The sequence below is a fragment of the Staurois parvus genome, unplaced genomic scaffold (genome assembly GCF_062004578.1).
Source record: "Staurois parvus isolate SC_StPar_1 unplaced genomic scaffold, SC_StPar_1.0 ptg000198l, whole genome shotgun sequence".
NCBI classification, from domain to species: Eukaryota; Metazoa; Chordata; class Amphibia; order Anura; family Ranidae; genus Staurois; species Staurois parvus.
Genome location: NW_028317994.1, coordinates 1,689,634 through 1,709,242, shown reverse-complemented (window position 1 = coordinate 1,709,242; position 19,609 = coordinate 1,689,634). Strand labels below are relative to the sequence as shown.

Below are 19,609 nucleotides of genomic sequence, written 5' to 3'. Positions count from 1 at the left end.
AGATTTCCCCTCCATTACTCTTCTGGGGACAACCCAAAATTTGGGATTTTGTTCTACTTTCAATGATAATGGTAAACAGAACAAACAGAGATGGTAAATCTTCCTAATGAGGGCACAGACGGCGTTAAAAACTGACAAGTGTTCTAATCTTTCTCCACTCTATACAAAACATAACTAAAGGCATACTTTTACCGCTTCCCGTCCACCCTATAGCAGTAATACTGCTACAGGGCGGCATTAGTACAGTGTCAGTGATTTTATTAGCACTGATCACTGTATTGGAGTCACTGGGGATGTCCATGACACCAAGTCATTTCCCCCCCAGTGTCAGAATGCCTGCCGCAGTCCCGCTGTAAGTCACTGATTGTCGCCATTACTAGTGAAAACATTTTTTGAAAAATCCAGTATCTATAGCGGCATTTGTAGACGCTATAACTTTCATGTAAGCCAATTATTTGGATTTAGTATTTTTTTTTTAGCAAAGACATGTCGCAGAATACATTTTTTTTTTTTTTTTTTTAAATGTTACTGGACATGTTTAATAGCAAAAAGTCAAAAATATTGTTTTTTTTCTCAGTTGTTTGCCTTTTTTTGTTTATAGTGGAGAAAATAAAAACCGACCAGTCAATCAAATACCACCAAAAGAAAGCTCCATTTGTGGGAAAAAAGGACATAAATTTCATTTGGGTGCAGTGTTGCATGACCGCACAATTGGCAGCGCCGTATTGCAAAAAATGGCCTGGTCAGGAAGGGGGGTAAATCCTCTGGAGGGCAAATGGTTAAACATAGACATAAACACTTGTATTTGCTTTTTCTTTATTTATTGCAAGAATGTTATTTATGTTCAACACCAGAGGGGTTGTAAAGGTTTAGCACTGTGTCCTGCTTTGTGGTTGTATTCCTTTTGTTATTTTCTGAGTACTTTTATGTAATATATTTTGAAGTAAAGTGCTGCAAAATAACTTCAAAAACAGTTTTTGTACCTGACACTGACATCTGACATTTTACAGCAAGGTCACCATTACCTACAATTCAGTACACCAAAAGCTTATTCATATACTCTTTTTATTGAGAAATCATGTCACATATTACACATTTTCAGAGTAAGGCTTGTTTTCAGCAGAATGTTGTAAAGCAGTGTAGAAAGCTTTAACAGTACAGCAAAAAAAAAAAAGTTACAGAATAGTCAGCAACCTTAGGCCTCATGGTTGAGTATTAACATGCTTGCGTTAAGACAGCGTATTATTTGAATGGACTGTCAATGCAACAAAAAGAGACCTAAAAACTGCCACAATTTTGCAGCTGCAGTGCACCATTTAGCATGCGTTGTTGCACACTGCAATGCAGGTGTGCTGAGTGTTTGGTATGTGGGGTGCCGTTTAGAATAAATGGTATGTGTATTGCAGTGCATTACAGTAATGCACATATATGTGAAGCCAGCCTTCGAGTACCCATGGACCATTGTACAATGCTGGGAATGTCTGACCAGTACTTAAAACTGAAATAACTATAAGTCCGCACACAAAAAACAAATAACACACAGTACCCCTTAAAGTCGTATCAATATCCTTCCCCTGAAGTACCAATATACAATATATCAACCGACTTAAACAAACTCAAAGTCCCAAAAGCAAAGTGTCCAAAATCTCAAATAAAAACCCAAAAATGTCCAAAGTGATATCCCAGGAATCTGGGAACGTCAATACGTCCTTGTTGACAAAGTCCAGAAGTGACGAAACGCGTCCAGGGCACGTGACGTATTGACATTCCCAGAAGTGCCGCGGCGGCCATTTTGGATTCTGGAGCGCTTGTGTTTTGACGTTCCTGGGACTCGCGGTGTACTCCTGATGCTCCTCCAGAGCTGAAGTGACAGTGGTGGGAAGGAGTGTGGCGGTGTACTCCCCGGTGATCGGGAGACCATTTGATGCCACAATGTGGTTATACACTTGTTGCTAGGAGCAGGAAGCCGTTTTTATCAGTTTTTAATGTAAGTGGCTACAATAAAATGTATATACTATTTTGATTCACATACTGATTCCTGGTCTGTTTGTGAGGTCCAAAGGAACAAGAGGATGCCAGTTTGAGGATATTCCATGCACACTGGTTGATCACATGCTGATATTACTTTATTTAGGGTAATTATGCACTTTTTATATGGTTTGCAGTGATATCTACTGAGTATCTTTTACACGAATGCTGTGACACTATAGTGTTTTGCATGCTGCACGTGTGGCACTATATTTGTGGTACTTAAGACAATACACTGTCTAGATTTTGCTTTTTTTGAGGTATATGAAGAATGTCTGAGATTTATCTTCATCTTCGGAGTAGTGAGCACCTATCCATCAAGATTTGGATATCACTTTGGACATTTTGCTTTTGGGACTTTGAGTTTGTTTGTTCAAGTCGGTTGATATATTGTATATTAGTACTTAAAACTGACCAAATTATCGCACAGATAGGCTTCTGTGCCTAGCAGTGTCAGTTCTCTACCAAGAAGAAGGGGAGCTGGCAGGCTCAGTCAGGTATTAGGGAAATCAGTAAAAATGAATGTAGTTATATGAAAAAAAAAAAAGATTTTGAATATTTAAAGAGATTACAATATTTAAAGAGGTTTACAAACCGTTTAAAGTGATATTGATGGCATTTTTTTTTTAAATAATAAACATATTATACTTACCTGCTATATCCTGTGGTTTTGCACAGAGCAGCCCCTCTTTTAGTGATCCTGGCCCCTTTCTCCTGCCATGTGCCCCAATAGCAATCAACTTGCTATGGGGGCACCCAAGCAGGCTCACTCCTGAGCTGATGCTCTGTGTGTGTATTCACACATAGAGTGTGGCTCGGCCCCGCTCCCCGTTTTATCCTCATTGGCTCACTGGCAGTGCTTGAGAGTAGTGGGAGCTACTGTCTCAGCCGATGAGGAGGGAAAGCTGCTGCTCTTGAGGACATTGCTGGATTGCGATGGGACTCAGGTTTGTAATACCACACCGTAAGTATTACCACACACCATAAGTGTAAAGATAAAAGTCCCAGGGTGAGAAAAAAGGACATTGTCCTGCAAAACTCCTGGAAACACCATTATCGGTAACACTAACCATGATTTTCACAAAGCGTCTTCCAGGACAGCTCCATGACAGGATAAATAAATAACATTCCTAACTTAGGGAACGACCACTACTTGCAGAGCTTTACTCCCAAATGCCAAATCCTGGCTGGAAAGCAGTTCCACACAATAATGCTTGACAAAATCATGGTTATGGGACCAGACCACTGCTCTTGAAATCTCCGCCCAGGGTGCCCCTGCTTTCTCTGCTTTTGACACTGCCACAGCTCTGGGTGAATGTGCTTTTAAAAGAAATATGGGCTATGCAATTAAAAAAATATATAAATATATGCTGAATTTATCCCCTCCCCAGCTAAGAACTAAGAACTGAGTGATCAGACACTGCTGATCACTCAGTTCTCCCCTCCACTCTGAGCAGAGATCAGTGACTGTCTGTATCCGGCTCTCTGCTCTGCCCCTCTTGCGCTTACTGGAGCATCAGACATGGTTAACCCCTTCACGCCGGCTGCACGCTATAGTGCAGCCTCCCGGCGTCTGGGCCTAGATGCCAAGCGGCCGCACAATTGCATTCATGTAACAAAAATATATGCCCTGCGTGCTACCAGCACACATGTGCAGTACTCACAGAAAGGCCTGGTCTGCTCTTTCGATCGGGACCTTTCCCGATCATGTGACCGGCCGTGATGTCACGGTGGCCACATGACACTAAGCCCCGCCCCCTCCTGCCCACCTCCTGGCGCAGGAACTCCTCTTCACGCCGGGACGATCCGGCATGAAGGGGTTAATGCGGAGGTCCAGCTAAACACACACGTAAGGGCTTGTTTACGCTTAAGTTGCTTCATGACACATTAAAGTGTCTACAGCTTTAACCTGTATTTTTTTTTATGCTTTTTTGAAGCTTGGCAAATGCCCTGTGTGTGTTGGTTTTCTAATTTTTTTTAAAGGGGAAGTGATGTCAGATGGAAAGTGACGATAAGGAAGTCACCAGATTTGAGGTGTGATTAGATATTGGTGTGGTATCTGGTGTGTTTTTTGTTTCTTACTTTGTTGTTTTTGCTGTCTCAGTAGTACCCTGCTCAACAGTTTAGTTCAGTAGTACATTCCCCACCTCTCCTGCTTTTGTACACTGAGTTTTAGGGGTTAAAACAGGCCTGTCAATTGTCCTAAAAAAAAGTGATCCACCAGTGATTTCTCTTCAGAGGATGAAACTTGTGTAAACAAGCCTACAAGGATCAAGGCAAACCATATGACACTGATAGGCTACTGTCAATGTCCTGCTTTTTATTCCTGTGGTTTAATCCTCTGTTTTCCAAAAGAGAAAAAAAATTGTTGCCTTAACAGCTTTAAAGTTTTAGGTGAAGTTAGGATATCATTTGTCTTACTTAAAGTCCACTTAAAATTTCATTATTGATGTTTGTTTTCAATCGCAATGGCAAATAAATTTGAAAGAGCAAGATGGAAAATATTTAATGGATAAAATAATTTCTAATTGAATGATCAGGAAAGTCCATTCATTCCAAAATCTAATAGTAAAAGCAAATTTAGAAGTGCTTTCAAACAACATTTGTCAGTCATCAAATATACTGAGAATTTCCGTACGGACGTTCATTCGAAATTCTACTAGTGTATGGCCAGCTTTAGACTACCCTGTCCACATAGCAAGCGATTTCACTTCAGAATAAACAGCAATGTCACCGTGCCCTATTTTCCCCCAGTCATCTTCCGGGACAATCTGAGAGATGATTATTTTTTTCCCTCCCTCTACACAGGAAACACAAGCAAAACAGTAAAAATCCTCCCATCCCCTTGGTCCCTTAGATTGATGCAGATATCCACCTGGTTTGTCTTGCCTGGGCCTTCTGCATGGATCAGAGGGTCCCCCTTTTTCTTTAGTCCTGTGTGGGTCCTCCTCCCCAAGTACAGACTCCTCTCTTCTCAGGGGAGGGGTTTGTTAGCAGTTTCAGCCTTGCGCACCCAAGACATTTGAACAGTTTGGGGGAAATGCTGTAGTATCCAATAACTAGCTAATTTTTTTTTTTAATCTTTATCTTCACCCTGCTTCAGGTTGTCTGACCTCCCATCTTCTCTGCTAGGGACCTTCATGTTTTTCTGGCATATGTCCTCTTTATGGCAGGCATTGGGGTTATTTACTAAAGCTTGAGAGTGTAAAATCTGGTGCAGCTCTGCATAGTTTCCAATCAGCTTTCAGGTTTTTATTGCCAAAGCTTAATTAAACTAGCTGTTTGGCTACAATGCACTGCTGCATCATACTCTGAGTGCACTAGTTTTAGTAAATCTACCACATTGCCTTTAGCCCACAATGGGAAAAGGTTGAATGTGGTTTACTTGGACTTTTTTTTTACAGTTCCCTTTGCAGATAGGGACTTCTAGATGGATTCTGCATCATCACTTCCGTGCATCTGGAAGAGATCTGGTATTTGGTCATCAGGGATGCCTGCATGCAAGTTCCTTTCCATCTGGTGCATCTATGCTGTCTGCCTGGCTGTGGACAGGTAGCTCATTTATTGCCCTTCCTTTTGGTTTGTCTACTAAATCTCAAAATGTTTGAGGTACTAGCCGCTGAGATAGCCTTGCTATGCTCACAGGGCATCCCCATGGTGGGATAACTGGATGACTTCCTTCTAAGGGAGCATTTGCCACAAACCTTTTCAGGTGATACATATTAAATTGTTTAATCTCTTTAGGTGTTTACATATTAAACCTGCAGGAATCGCAGTTTTAAACTTTTCTTCCTCTTGGAGTTTCTAGGTCCCTATGGCTGTGACCTTAGTTCTTTCTTCTACAAGACCGCTCCTGCCTCTCTGCTTCCATGTCCGACCATGCAACCTTTTCTTCTTTTCTTGAGAGGTCTGGGCTTGGTAGTAGCCTCCTTTTTGAGGCAGTTCCTTATGCCTCAATTCCACTATGGTACCAATTAGCTCCTCATGCTCTTTTCTTCCAGTTCTTGCAGCTCTCCATACACACATCTGTCAACATAAAAAATAAAAGATTTTACAATTTGTGTTTATACTATTAACCACTTGCCCTCCGGAAGATTTACCCCTCTTCATGACCAGGCTATTTTTTGCTATGCGGCACTGCGCTACTTTAACTGACAATTGCGTGGTCATGCAACACTGTACACAAATGAAATTTATATCATGTTTTTCACACCAATAGAGCTTTCTTTTGGTGGTATTTGATCACCACTGAGTTTTTTTTTGTTTTTGTTTTCTTGCGCCAAAACGAAACAAATTTTTTTTTTAAACTATTTTTTTTACTTTTTGCTGTAAAATCTATCCAATAAAAAAATTAAAAAACTTTCTTCATAAAATTTAGGCCAAAATGTGTATGGATGTGTTTGCATGAAAATGATAGCATCTACAAAAATGTTGTAGTTACTAGTACTAGTAATGGCGGCGATCAGCAACTTATAGTGGGACTGTAATAGTACAGCAGGCATTCTGACACTAACTGGCACTGGGTGGGAACTGACTAAATGACACTGACCTTTCTAGTGACACTAATACAGTGATCAGTGCTAATAAAAAGCACTGTCGCTGTACTAATGACACTGGGCAGGAAGAGGTTAATATCTGAGGTGATCAAAAGGTTAACTGTGTTAGCAGGTGTGATATTTGTGCACTGTGTATTGTTTTACTAGGGGATGTGCTGGTTTTTATTCCCTGCTTTGCAGGGAGATAAAATCCATCACATTACCGCTGACAGGAGAGAGAGCCAATGACAGCATGGGTAGTCGTGTGTGCACCCCCTACCTGAAAATACAGAAACACACACACACCCACACACACACACACACACACAGTATTGGGATGCCTGCCTTTATGTGCACATGAACGTTAATGGCATCCCAGTCTTAGTTCATTGGGTTCAGTATTGAATTTGCCCACTCTTTGCAGCTGTAACAGCTTCAACTCTTCTGGGAAGGCTATCCACAAGGTTTAGGTGTATGTCTATGGGAATGTTTGACCATTCTTCAAGAAGCACAGTCGTGAGGTCAGGCACTGGTGTTGGACGAGAAGGCCTGGTTCGCAGTCTTTGTTCAAAATGTCTTGGTATGCTGATGCCTTAAGAGTTCCCTTCACTGGAACAAAGGGGCCAAGCCCAACCCCTGAAAACCCCACACCATAATCCCCCCTCCACCAAACTTTACACTTGGCACAATGCAGTCAGGCAAGTACCGTTCTCCCATTGGATTGCCAGACAGAGCCCCATGATTCATCACTCCAGGGACCACGTCTCCACTGCTCTAGAGTCCAGTGGTGGCATGCTTTACACCACTGCATCCGACGGTTTGTATTGCACTTGGTGATGTAAGGCTTGGATATAGCTGCTCGGCCATGGAAACCCATTCCATGAAGTTCTCTACGCACTGTTGTTTTGCTAATCTGAAGGCCACAATTTTGGAGGTCTTTAGCTATTGACTCTGCAGTCAGATGGCGCACTGTGCGCTTCAGCATGCGCTGACACCGATCTGTCAAAATACGTGGCCTACTACTTCATGGCTGAGTTGCTGTTATTCCCAGTTGCTTCCACTTTGTTATAATACCACTAACAGTTGACCGAGGAATATTTAGTAGCAAGGAAATTTCACGTATGGACATATTGCACAGGTGGCAACCTATCTTGGTACCATGCTTGAAGTCACTGCGCTCCTGAGAGCGACCCATTCTTTCACAAATGTCTGTAGAAGCAGTCTGCATGCCTAGGTGTTGATTTTATACACCTGTGGCCATGGAGGTGATTGGAACACCTGAATCCAATGATTTGGAAGGTTGTGTGTGGAGCAGCCACCCTGTAGCAGTAAAGATGCTATAGGGCGGATGGGAAGTGGTTAAGCAAGTAGCTGTATCAGGCACCCAATGGTGTCAATGTATCACCAGTTAATTTTACTCAGCGCTGTATTGCTAGTAGTTTTAAATCGTCTATCCCCTTATCTATATGCCTACTAATCAATATTGCACAAATTTCAATACATGCAATAAAAATACCAACAAACCATCACAAAGTGCATCAAAATATAAAATGGACAGTGCTCATCCAATAAAGTGCTCTTTCTGGCTTGCAAAATAACTCATTCTCTCAAATCTCTTGAGCAATCAGTGCTTAAATCAGTCCATTAAAATCAGCTATCACAGTGCTTGTTCTTCATTCAGTGCTTCCCTGCACCGACCACTCCAACAAGAACTCACCAGATGGAGTTGACCTCTTTACATAAAAGGAGGTCAATTGCACCTTCCCCTTTTAAGGGGTTATATCCACTTGCCGCTTGTACAATCCTCCGTAGTACCACTCATATATCCAATTTATAGGGAAGAAAAGAAAGCCAACATGGTATAAAATCTTTTATATAATTAACACCTAAAACAGTGTCAAATTCACTCACGTTTAAAAGTGCTACTCCCTGTACTAAAGTATAATCACTTACTACTGCACAGATTCTGACTCTACTGCTCTCTCGGTGCGAGCACTTGGTGTTCTTGCGGGACTATGTCCGGGTCCATAGCTCTGGCCCCAATGCATTTCATCATACGTCTTCAGGGAGGCAGATAAATAAGGGCATAGAGAATTTACATTTTGAGCACTAGAGCGCTGTATAGAATTAGACAAAATGTGTTGCGCTGTTAAGAAGATTCAATAAACTCTTGTATTGAACTGTATTGTTGCTGTACTGTCTCCCTTTATATTGTAAAGCGCTGAGCAAACTGTTGGTGCTATATAAATCCTGTATAATAATAATAATAATAAAGTGCATTAATATAACAGGTCCTCATGCACACTGGAGGATTTTACAGCAGCTGTTTTTGGCTTTTGGCGTTTTTTTTTTTCTACAGCCAGTAAACTCCCCAGCATGTTATCCTATGTGTTCATGCACACATAGACTACAATCAACATTTTTTGGCTGGAAAAAAAACCCAGAACTAGAGGGTTTGTAAAGGAGTTTTTTAGCTGTAAAAACGCGGTAAATCGCAGCAGACCAGCGTTTTTGGAAGTTTTTTTTTGACCCAAAAAAAAATTTTATTTTCTGGTAAAAAAAAAAACTCTAAAAACTGCAAACGCGGAAAAACTCAGCAAAATCCCGCTAAACGCTAATACAAAAACGATAAATTCTGAAAAACTCACGTTTTTAACATATTAATGTTACTAGTAAAACTCCCAGTGTGCATGGAGCCTAATTCACTAAAATAACAAGATCCACATTAAATAGTGACATAAATGGGTATATAAAAAATATGTATATAATAAAGTCCAACAGCCAGATTTGTGTAGAGAAATCGTGCTTAATACATGCTTCAGATAACAACAAAAGTGACTGGTGCTTGCAGTCCTCGTCGCCCTGTGTGTCACCCAGAGAAATAAAAGCCTCTTACCAGAAGCTTAGACCTCCTGAATAAAGGTTTAACCATGCTTTAGGGAAAAACCCAATCAGAGCTGGATGGATCAGCACTTGAACTCTGGTGGCAGTCAGCCTTTGGTATGATAAATGTGGACCCCGCTCACAACACCGGCCACTGCTTCGAGACAGATCAATCAGCACACCCACATGTGAAAAAGAAGGGATCGCTCATGGTACTGTAAATAAAAAAAATGTTTATTTAAAAACACAGATATACTCACAAGTGAATAAATTCATGAAGTATATCATATAAAAAAGTGTCCAGCACCCTGACAGGCGCAATGACGTCACTGCTAAGTCTCCACCGGACGTGCTTCATCCTTTCATTGTATAGATTTAATTTTGACACGTTGTCAGCATGCCTATCTGAGCCTGTCATGAGGAAGCTAACAGGCTAAGAGAAGCATGCTGACAGTGGAGACTTCTCGGGCCAGACAGAGACAACCAAATAGCCTGGATGTGGCCCTGCGTTATATACTTTTTATATTGTCTTTTGACCAAAAAGTTGATTTTTAAAGTGATAGTAAAAGTTCATGTTTTTTATTTTTATAAATAACAAACCTGGCATACTTACCTGCTCTTTGCAGTGGTTTTGCACAGAGCAGCCATGATCTTCCCCTTCTTGAGTCCCCACCGTACTCCTGGCTCCTCCCCCCTGCAGAGTTCCCCCGAAGCAAGTTGCTTGCTCTATGGGCACTCGTGCATGCTCGCTCCAGAGCCACCTCTGTGTGTTTGAGACACGCAGAGTGTGGCTCAGTCCCGCCCTCAGCTCCCTCTTCACTGGCTGTGATTGTCAGCAGCAGGTGTCAATAGCGCCTGCTGCTGCTGTTCCCACTTAATGACGGAGAGCCACAGATCTCGTGCACATCGCTGGATCAAGATTGGGCTCAGGTAAGTATTAGGAGGGCTGAAGGGGAGCTGTAGATTATTTTTTTTTTTTTTAGCTAGGATAGGGTAAGTGGGTGCCACTGCACAGCAGGGTGAGTGGGTGGCATTGACCAGAAAATTAATAAGACCAAAGATAAGCTGATGCACACCCAAATTACAGCATCAGTGCCTTAGGGGTATAATTACATAAATAAGGGTGTCAAAATAATAGACTGGGCTTCCTCAAGGAATATTACTATATAAATAAACAGGCAGCATCCCAAACAGCTAACGTTTTGATTTTCATATATTTATGAAAGAAAGCATTGTATAGAGACATAACAGTACATCAGAGTACATGCACAAGATCTTTTTTTTATAAACCAGCTGGCTGATCCAAAAAATTAAAAATCTACCGGATTCCCCCATCCAGTCATTCAAAGTGGATGAAGGAATCCATTGTATTGTGCTACTGTATTCTGACACCGGGATTCCTCCACTGCCATGATACACTGATCAATTTTGCAGCCAACTGGCATGCAACAAACACAAATTTTCCAGCCGTCCCATTTGATAGGAGTTGGATCACTAGAACGGGAATGGCCATAGATGGATCAGTGGTTCTGCTGAACCACCCAATTTTCAATCCATCTATGGCCAACTTAAGTTACATACAAGCTGGCGGTGTGGCTGTGATTCATTCACAGAGACAAAGCATCTGTTGTGGTGAGGAAATCCTGGAGATCAGCTGTAACTTTTCCCTAAAAGAAAGCTTAAGTTGGAAATGTTATTAAATGCTTACTCAAACAGACTAATGTTATTTTCTGAAGTGTTCTCATTTACATTCTGCCTGCTAGCACATGAGCAGTGTATGCGATCTTCGAGGTATGTCTATGGCAATAACTGTCACTGCTGCCAGTGCGCGTAGGTCAACTTTTTCAAGCCCTCAGATGGCTTGTGTCTTATCTAATCACAACGCCGTGGCAAATGCAGGTCTAAATAGAGGTTAAGATGGTGCCAACCTTGGCAAATAGGAGGGTTTAATTAGGCTTTAACACTTGTGAGTTTGTGATGTCCTTTACATTACAGGACTCCAAAGCAAGCTGGGTTGGAAGCAGGGACGGACTGACAACTCATGGGGCCCCCAGGCAATAGGGGATCATGGGGCCCCTGTGTCCTCGCCCACACTCAAACCACACCCAAAAAAGCCTATGAAAGGTACCAGGGACATCTCATGGGGCCCCCTACTGTTCCCGGGCCCTCGGGCAGTGCCCGAGTTCCCCAATGGTCAGTCCACCCCTGGTTGGAAAAAGGAGATCCTGATTATGTGACCTGCCAGTCATGTATCCAGCCTCTCTTCCAGTAACAGTTCATAACATTGCGAGTTCTCTCAATGGTATACTGTAGGCTCCACATTATAGCCTGCATTTTATAAATGAGGTGTAAAACACACACATTCATGCTGTATTCTCCAACAGAGATCAGATAGCTCTTGTCTAATGAGAGTGCCATTGAGGCAGTCTTATTGGACAGTAGAAATGGAGCTTGTTAGGTGCTGAAGGAAGGACAAATCAGATCTCAGTAACAAAGTGAATCTAAATCCGACTGATAAAAATGAACAGTGTCTCTGCTGTAGGCAGAAGTTTAAAATAGAGAACAGGTCAGTCTAAGCTCACTTCAAGAAAATCACATTACCTAAGACAATAGAACTTTTACTCATACTATAGAATGGGTCAGGTAGAGCGGTAACTGACAATATATATATTTTTATTCATTAATTAAAAAAAGGTTTGTGTTTTCCTCCTGCAGGAATGAAGCTGTCTGTCAATGAGATGTAAATATGTCAGCCCTTTGTCCTCCACCCTCTCCAGCAGTAGCCAAGACGTTGATAAGTATAGATGGCTATTCTCCTCTGCTGGCTGCCACATTTGCCTACTGGGATAACATCCTAGGCCCAAGAGTAAGGCACATCTGGGCCCCGAAGAGTGATGAGGAGGTGCTTAGCGATGGAGAGATTACTTTCCTGGCAAATCACACTTTAAACGGCGAGATCCTCAGAAATGCAGAGAGCGGGGCTATTGATGTCAAATTTTTTGTGCTTTCGGAAAAGGGAGTAATCATTGTTTCACTTATATTCGATGGAAACTGGAATGGAGATCGGAGCACATATGGCCTCTCTGTAATTTTGCCACAAACAGAGCTGAGCTTCTACTTGCCTCTACACAGAGTTTGTGTGGCTCGCCTCACACACATCATCCGAAAAGGAAGGATATGGATGCACAAGGTATGGGTATTTTTTTTACTCTTTCATACTTATTGTATGTGAACTTTAAAGGACCAGAATGCTAATGGCATTCACACTATGTATCTTAAAGCACCCAGGTGCATAAAAACAAGATCTTTAGCTATATACCGTAATTAGTTTTAAGAAAGCTTTTTAGAAAGAATGCTGAAAGCTGGGCATATGAGATTTGGGACTGTCAACTTTGTTGGGAGGCAGTAGTACAGCTGACATCGCTGGCACCTTGGTGAGCAATCCTAATGGGGTGTTTTTGTATGTCTACACCTAAAAGTTTTATACTTGGTTACCATTAATGTGGAAATCTGGCTATGCACCTAACTACCCTTTAAAACTGTCCCCTCTCCCATCCTAACACCTATGCTAACTAACTTGTGTAAGAAAGCTGTATATACTTGCCTATTTTCAGGCAGCTGCAGCCTGGTTATGTAATCTCCCCTGCGTCAGCCTGTGGCTGCTGCAGGGGAGAGGAGAAACGCTCTGACAATGGCTAGTAATCCTGGAATAGTGATGTCACCTATAGACTTCAATGGCCTGTCTGATGTCTTTCCTCTCCCCTGAAGCTGCTGACACAGGATAGCATGACTGGACTGGGGTGGCCTTAAATTGGTAAGTATATACATCTTTCTTACACAGGTTAGTTAGCATAGGACCTAGGAGTGGGGAGGGGACAGATTTAAGGCTAGTTAGGTGTATAGCCGTGAATCCACTTTAAGTTATTTAAGGGTAGATTAAAGGCCTGTGTTTAATTCTTTTGTTTGATTTGGACAAAGTAGAAAAGCGGTACATTTTTTGTCAAGTTGTATTTCTGCCTGTGACCCTTTTGCAGAACATTTATTCACCTTCTGTCTCTGTAATGCCCCAAAAAGAAATGGAAAGCTTGATTGCCACCAGGACTGGAAGGCACAAACAGTAGTGAAAACATTGCCAGCATTTAAAAGAAACATCAGTAGGGACAAAGGCAGTTATAAACACCCGGCAGAGGCTATAACCCGAGGAGGTATTAAAAGTTTTGGCAGGATTTGGACTTTAATCATATCCACGGGTTTTCAAACCTGTCAGGGAACAGTTACATATTCTGAAATTGTTGGCAATTATATATCGTAAAGCAGTCACAGGTAAGAGAAGAGAGAATATGTCATTGAAGTCTATGTAGACAAGTGAGTCATACAGATGGCAGTGGTGAAATTACTGTTCATTCAGTGTTCATCTCTTCCTCGGAGCACTTCAGCAAAATCTCTATAAAAATGACTTTCTCCTTCTTCCAGGCTTACTTTTCTTTTCTCCTGGCTATACAACGTAACCTAAAATAATGTATTTGGCATGTTGTACCCTTTTAAGAGTGACATTTGGCATTGTTTATCAACATGATTATTTTATTGCAATATAACTTCTTGCAAACTAATTTTCATTGTGTTCCTAAAACTTTATATACACACACACACACATACGCACATTATTACAATATATTTGACATAAATTGACCTATAGTTTCAGAGGAGGTGCAAACACCTGCAGGTGTTTGAGAAGCGTCACCATAGACTTGAATGGGAGGCGATGAAAGGCTTCAACTTGTCCTGACTTGACATGAGGCTTCAATTTTGACGCGACGCTTAATGTTTTGCTAATGTGAACAGCACTGTGTTCTGTCCATCCTATCATTTCCATAGGCGTTTGAGGAGCGTTAACAACGCCCCTCAAACGCCTGCTTTCAAAGCTAGTGTGAACTAAGCCTTAAACTGAATGTTGCTAGCAGAGGAGCTTTCAGCTTATTCATGGATTCTAAAAACAAAACACAACAGGACATGCACAGTAAATTCTGAAAAGGTTAAAGAAAGCAATTATGACTTCTTGATATTTGGTGTAATATAAAGCTTGTGTTATCTTGGCTTTTGAAATAATGGAATAAAATCATAGATTTAATTCAGCCTCGTAGAGGGTATATGGTATTAGCCTGCAGAGTGATAATGCTGCCAGTGTAAGCAAATAATTCATAGCGGTTTCTGGCCAAGGGATCCATTCACTAAATTGCAGGAGTTTTTCCTGCCATAGGGTCTATTTACTAAGCTGCAGAAGATTTTCTTTTCCAGGGTCCATTCACTAATCCATTTATTAGGCTGCTGTTCTTTTTGCCATAGGGTTCATTCACTAATCTGTAGGCATTTTCCTTGCCATAGGGTCCATGATGTAAGCTGCAGAAGTTATTATAAATGCATTTAGTAGAGTTTGCCATGAAGAATTCCTCATTAAAAACATAAATAATACAAAGATATATAGTCATTATTTTTGCTATTGGCAAAATCCCTCACTGATGGTGAAAATTAAAGTACGACTAAAAGTTCCTTTATGACCATCTAAACATTTACCAAATTAATTTGCATGTGATGCACAAGCCTCATAAAGTAAACTTCCTCTACCTTCCCTGACTGAACCAAACCCTTCATTTATCTCAAATTCTTTCCTTCTCAGACACTGCAGCTCACAGTGGGAGGGTTTCAGCAACAGAGCCAGCTCTGTTAGTCCAGAAAGCAGTGGCAGTGGATAGTACTAGGTGTTGCAAGGTGCTAGGTGTGCTTCAGGCCTGTGAATCCCCAGACAATGTTGATAGCCACATTCCTCTGCAAAATAGAACTGACAACTGTGCTCTGAATTCAGGGGATGGACTTCACTGGCAGGATCTACAGGTGTGTATATATAGGACTTTGAAGGGGGATTGCAAAGAAAACTGTAAGGGCAGATGAAGTTACTATTGAGTGCTTCAACAAATATATGTATATTTTTTTTTTTGACAAGAGCTTGGGAAGCATATGCGCTACATCTCAGATCTAAGAATTTCCAGACTTTTTCATTGCAGTACTGAAAAATCCCCTGTGCACACATTGTTCACTCAGTATAACGAATGCTTTTTATCATCCTTGTCCCCACCACAGTAAATACTCCTTGCACCTGTGTGTTGCACGTCTTTCCCCAATGTCTGCTACACAGTGTCGCCATTTTTTTGGAAGCCCACCCCTTACCCTATTTAACACTTTGCTGTCTGGCAGCTTTCTCCCTAGTTAAAACTGAATCCACTGTCTCCACTGTTCCCTAGCTGGTATAGTGAAGATAAACTCCAAACTAATTATTAAAGAACATGTAAACCTAACATTTCATATTCCTGATGGGTGCCTGCTGTACTATGTACTTGTATGAAAAAGTATCCTGTTCTCTTTGTATTGCTTCCTTTGTGTGAAATCCCTGGTGTTTCTGCCAGTCACTCTGCTTTCCTATCAAATACTGACCACACTAGGCATGAGAGTACTGTGTGGTCAGGTCTCTAGCTTTGCTGAGAACGCCTGCTCTCCTCCAATGATCAGACTTTTCCTCACATGCCCCTCCTGCACAACCATTCACTAGGAAGATCAGCGTGCTGCTGTTTCTCCACCCTCATCTCTCTATGCAGCTGAGAATTGTTTTTGGTTTTTTTTACATCTATACACACATTTTAAACTGTATGGGTTGTTTTACAAGGTGAGGGTTTACTGTACATATACAGTACTTTAAATTCAGCCTGCAGGAGCCCTGCCCCTTCCCACTATTTCTTAGTCCTTGATGGAGGTGTGTTAAGGCTGCTACAAAGAGCTGCACACATCAGAAGAAAGGGTATGAAATGCTGTCCAAGGGGGAATTGGCAGTTTACCACGACTTCAGCCAAAACTTTCTCACCATTTATCCCAAACCATGTTCAGTGTTCTTTTTCTGTATCCGGTTTCTTTTTTTGGTCTGCTTCATCTCTGCTATTGCTTTTACTTTTTTCTTGATAAGCCCATGTTCTGCTGTCTCTATTTTCCTCATGTTCCTGATCATTACTTTCTTTCTCCCTTCTCTCTTTCTTTCCCACCCTCTATAGAACATGTCCTACCTCCTCTCCCTATCCTCCCTGCTCAGCTCCTACTTTGCCCATGTTCCATGGTCAGCTATTGCTCCTCTCCTTCTACCCTCTGCTTTGGCCAGCTTCTGTTCTGCCATATTATGCTCTCTCTACCCACAACCAGTTGGCATTCTGTCATCTCACCCCCTCCCCATCCCAAAAGTCAAGTTCAGCCACCATATTGCCTGTTTTTTTCCCTCATGGTTGGATGCAGATTCATCTGCTCGTCCATGGAAACTCATTCCTTGAAGCTCTCTATGCACTGTTGTGCTAATCTGAAGGACACAAAGTTTCTGCGCACTGTGCACTTCAGCATGTGCTGACCCTGCTCTGTCATTTTACGTGGCCTACCACTTTGTGCCTGAGTTGCTGTTGCTCCCAGTTGCTTCCACTTTGTTATAATACCATAACAGTTGACCGTGAAATATTTAGTAGCAATGAAATTTCATATTTCCTGAGAATGATCCATTCGTACACAAATGTTTGTAGAAGCAGCCTGCATGCCTAGGTGCTTGATTTTATACATCTGTGGCCGCAGAGGTGATTGGAACACCTGAATTCAATTATTTGGATGGGTGTCCCAATACTTTTGGCAATATAGTTCATACAACCTATATAGTAGTCATAAGCTATTTTGTAATTTAATGTTCTTAAAGATGATCTTTTTGTGTTTCAGTTTTTAACCACTGTAAATTTTAAATGACACTTTCTCCCAATATGGCAACCTGGAGGCGTTAACAATTGCTCACAAGAATGTCATTTCATGCTTGTGTGATTGGCTTGCTGGTTTTTTCAGAAGTCTGCATTGAAATACAAGTCAAATATTAGGCATCCCCTGCAATAAGAATTTTGTTTAGATGCTTCCAAAGGCTTGCCTACTTCTCAATGGTTTCCAACCCTGCAGCTTTGCTCATTGGAACCCTTAGGGGTTTGTTTACTAAAACTGAAGAGTGCAGATCAGGTGCAGCTGTGCATGGTAGCCAATGCGCTTCTAACTTCAGCTTGTTCAATTAACCTTTGACAAAAAAAAATATCTGAAACAGGGATGTTGGATTTCTATCGCTCACCACCGGGCAGGTAGTTTTTTTTTTTTTTTCTACCTTTAGCCCTGCTGCTGTCAGGTGGAAGCATTCGGGTGGCAGCGCTGCCGCCCGATTGCTTCCACACAGTGCCAGGCTCTCCACCCCCCCCCGCCCCCCCGTGAGGTCTTTGCTTGCCCATCTGCGGGCCGAGGACTGGCTTGCCTTCGGCTAGAGGGGAGGGAGAAGAGCATCTTCTCCCCACCTTGTCCTGACCCGGAAGTGACATTATGATGTCACTTTCAGGTCCCTGTTGAGAGATTGTAATGCAATCCCCAGGAACGAATGTAATGTGGTGCGATGTGCACTGCATTACATTCAGTGAAGCACAGGGGAAACGTGCAGGGTCTTTTAGACTCTGGATGTCTCAAAGAGAATCTGTCACCAAAAAATCATCACATGGGGGACTTTGTCCCCTATGTGACGGAAAAAAAAAGTTTTTTTTTAATTGTAAAAAATTAGTTACACCCAGGCACATACCATCCCCCCAAAAAACATATTGAGGCCCCCCCCACCCCCACATATACGCACATACAAACGTAAAAGCACACGCTGGGGCTCCTTCGCATGAAACCGTTGATTGCAACACACATCACATATTGCCGCACACGCCAGAATGAGAGCAGTAGACCTCCTCCGTAACCCTAAACCGGTGACCTATAAGGGGCTTTAAAAAAATATAGGGAACTGAAGTTCGTTGCCATTTCAGGAGTGTGCACAAATTTAAGGTTTGACAAGTTGGATAGCTATTTACTTGCTGCACCCTCATCTCTTATATTTTACAAAAAAAAGAGTATTTATTGCTTTTTTGTGCCCTAAAATTAACTTACTTGTATTTTATACTAAAATGTTGCGGTAAAATCATGCAACATAAAAAAATTGGAACTTCTCTAGGTTCTCTGCTTTCAGAAGATATATAATGTTAGTGAGTTTTATGTAATCTTCAAGCCTAAAATTATTTTTTTAAACTTCTGCAAAAAATGCAAAAACGGCTCTGGCAGCGAAAGGGATAAAGGATGAGCCCTGACCCACCCTTTCCTGAGGAGCAGCCAATCGGTGCTGATTACACTGCAAGGTCTCTCTCCTCCCTGCTGGTCCCCAGGTGTGTTGCTGGAGACAGGCAGGGGGAGGAGATATACAGCGCAATGTTAAAAATATTACACGTTTAAGTTGCCATAACGCCCCTTTTGTTTTTAAAAGCCCCAGACATTCCTATCCCCACCGATTTAAATACAGTTTTGGTTAAAAAAAGAAACCATTATAATTTTAATCTGGACAAGTAGATTGTCATGAGGGACAAGTAGATTGGGGCCCCAATTTAGTCCCTGGACAAGTTTTTTTTTTTTTTTTTTTTTTTTTAAATTTCCACACCCTTGTGAAAGCTGATTGGTTTCTATGCACAGCTGCACCAGATGTTGTGCTCCCCAGTTTTAGTAAATCAACTCCTTTGATTACTCAGATGGTGACCCTTTTATTCAGAAAACAATCTGAAAAAAACATGGTGAATCAGACAGCAATTTCTTCAGAGCAGAGGGTGATATTAATCTGCTGTAATCCTTGCAATGTATATCGATCCCCAATAAGGGATTGTGTTTTTCTCAACAAAACTGCAGTCTTGAAGTGTTTTGTTACAGAATGAAGATGTGATGAAAGCCTGTGGACACGTAGGCCTAGGAAGTCTCTTTTTTTGATTTTCCATCATTATTTGTAGCAGAATCTTATTTAACTTATACAGCAGAACAAACACTTCTTTTTCCTGATAAATTGTACGTCATATTGAAAACAAAAATGTGGAGCTGCACTTCCAGATACCTCTGCTCTGTTTTTCCACAGGGTCAGAGTATAATTCCCATGCTGACTGGAGAAGTTATACCTGTAATGGAGCTACTGTCATCTATGAAGTCACACGGTGTTCCTGAAGACATAGATGTAAGCTTTTAAATCAGACTTGCTTGAAGAGAATATTTCC

The 19,609-nt window shown here is 41.6% G+C and overlaps 1 protein-coding gene across 4 annotated transcripts in view; it reads left to right on the top strand.

Annotated features, from left to right (window-relative positions):
* Positions 1-19,609, top strand: part of C9orf72 (C9orf72-SMCR8 complex subunit) — an 81,736-nt gene that overhangs the window by 14,376 nt on the left and 47,751 nt on the right. For 3 of the 4 annotated variants that reach the window (XM_089678052.1, XM_089678055.1, XM_089678056.1), the window contains exons 2-3: positions 12,162-12,636; positions 19,474-19,569. In XM_089678052.1, coding sequence (XP_089534178.1) covers positions 12,193-12,636; positions 19,474-19,569 — 540 coding nt within the window. In that variant the 5' untranslated portion in view covers positions 12,162-12,192. Of the gene's footprint in view, positions 1-5,510; positions 5,581-12,161; positions 12,637-19,473; positions 19,570-19,609 lie in introns of those variants that run through there. The other variant, XM_089678054.1, reaches the window with a different exon arrangement.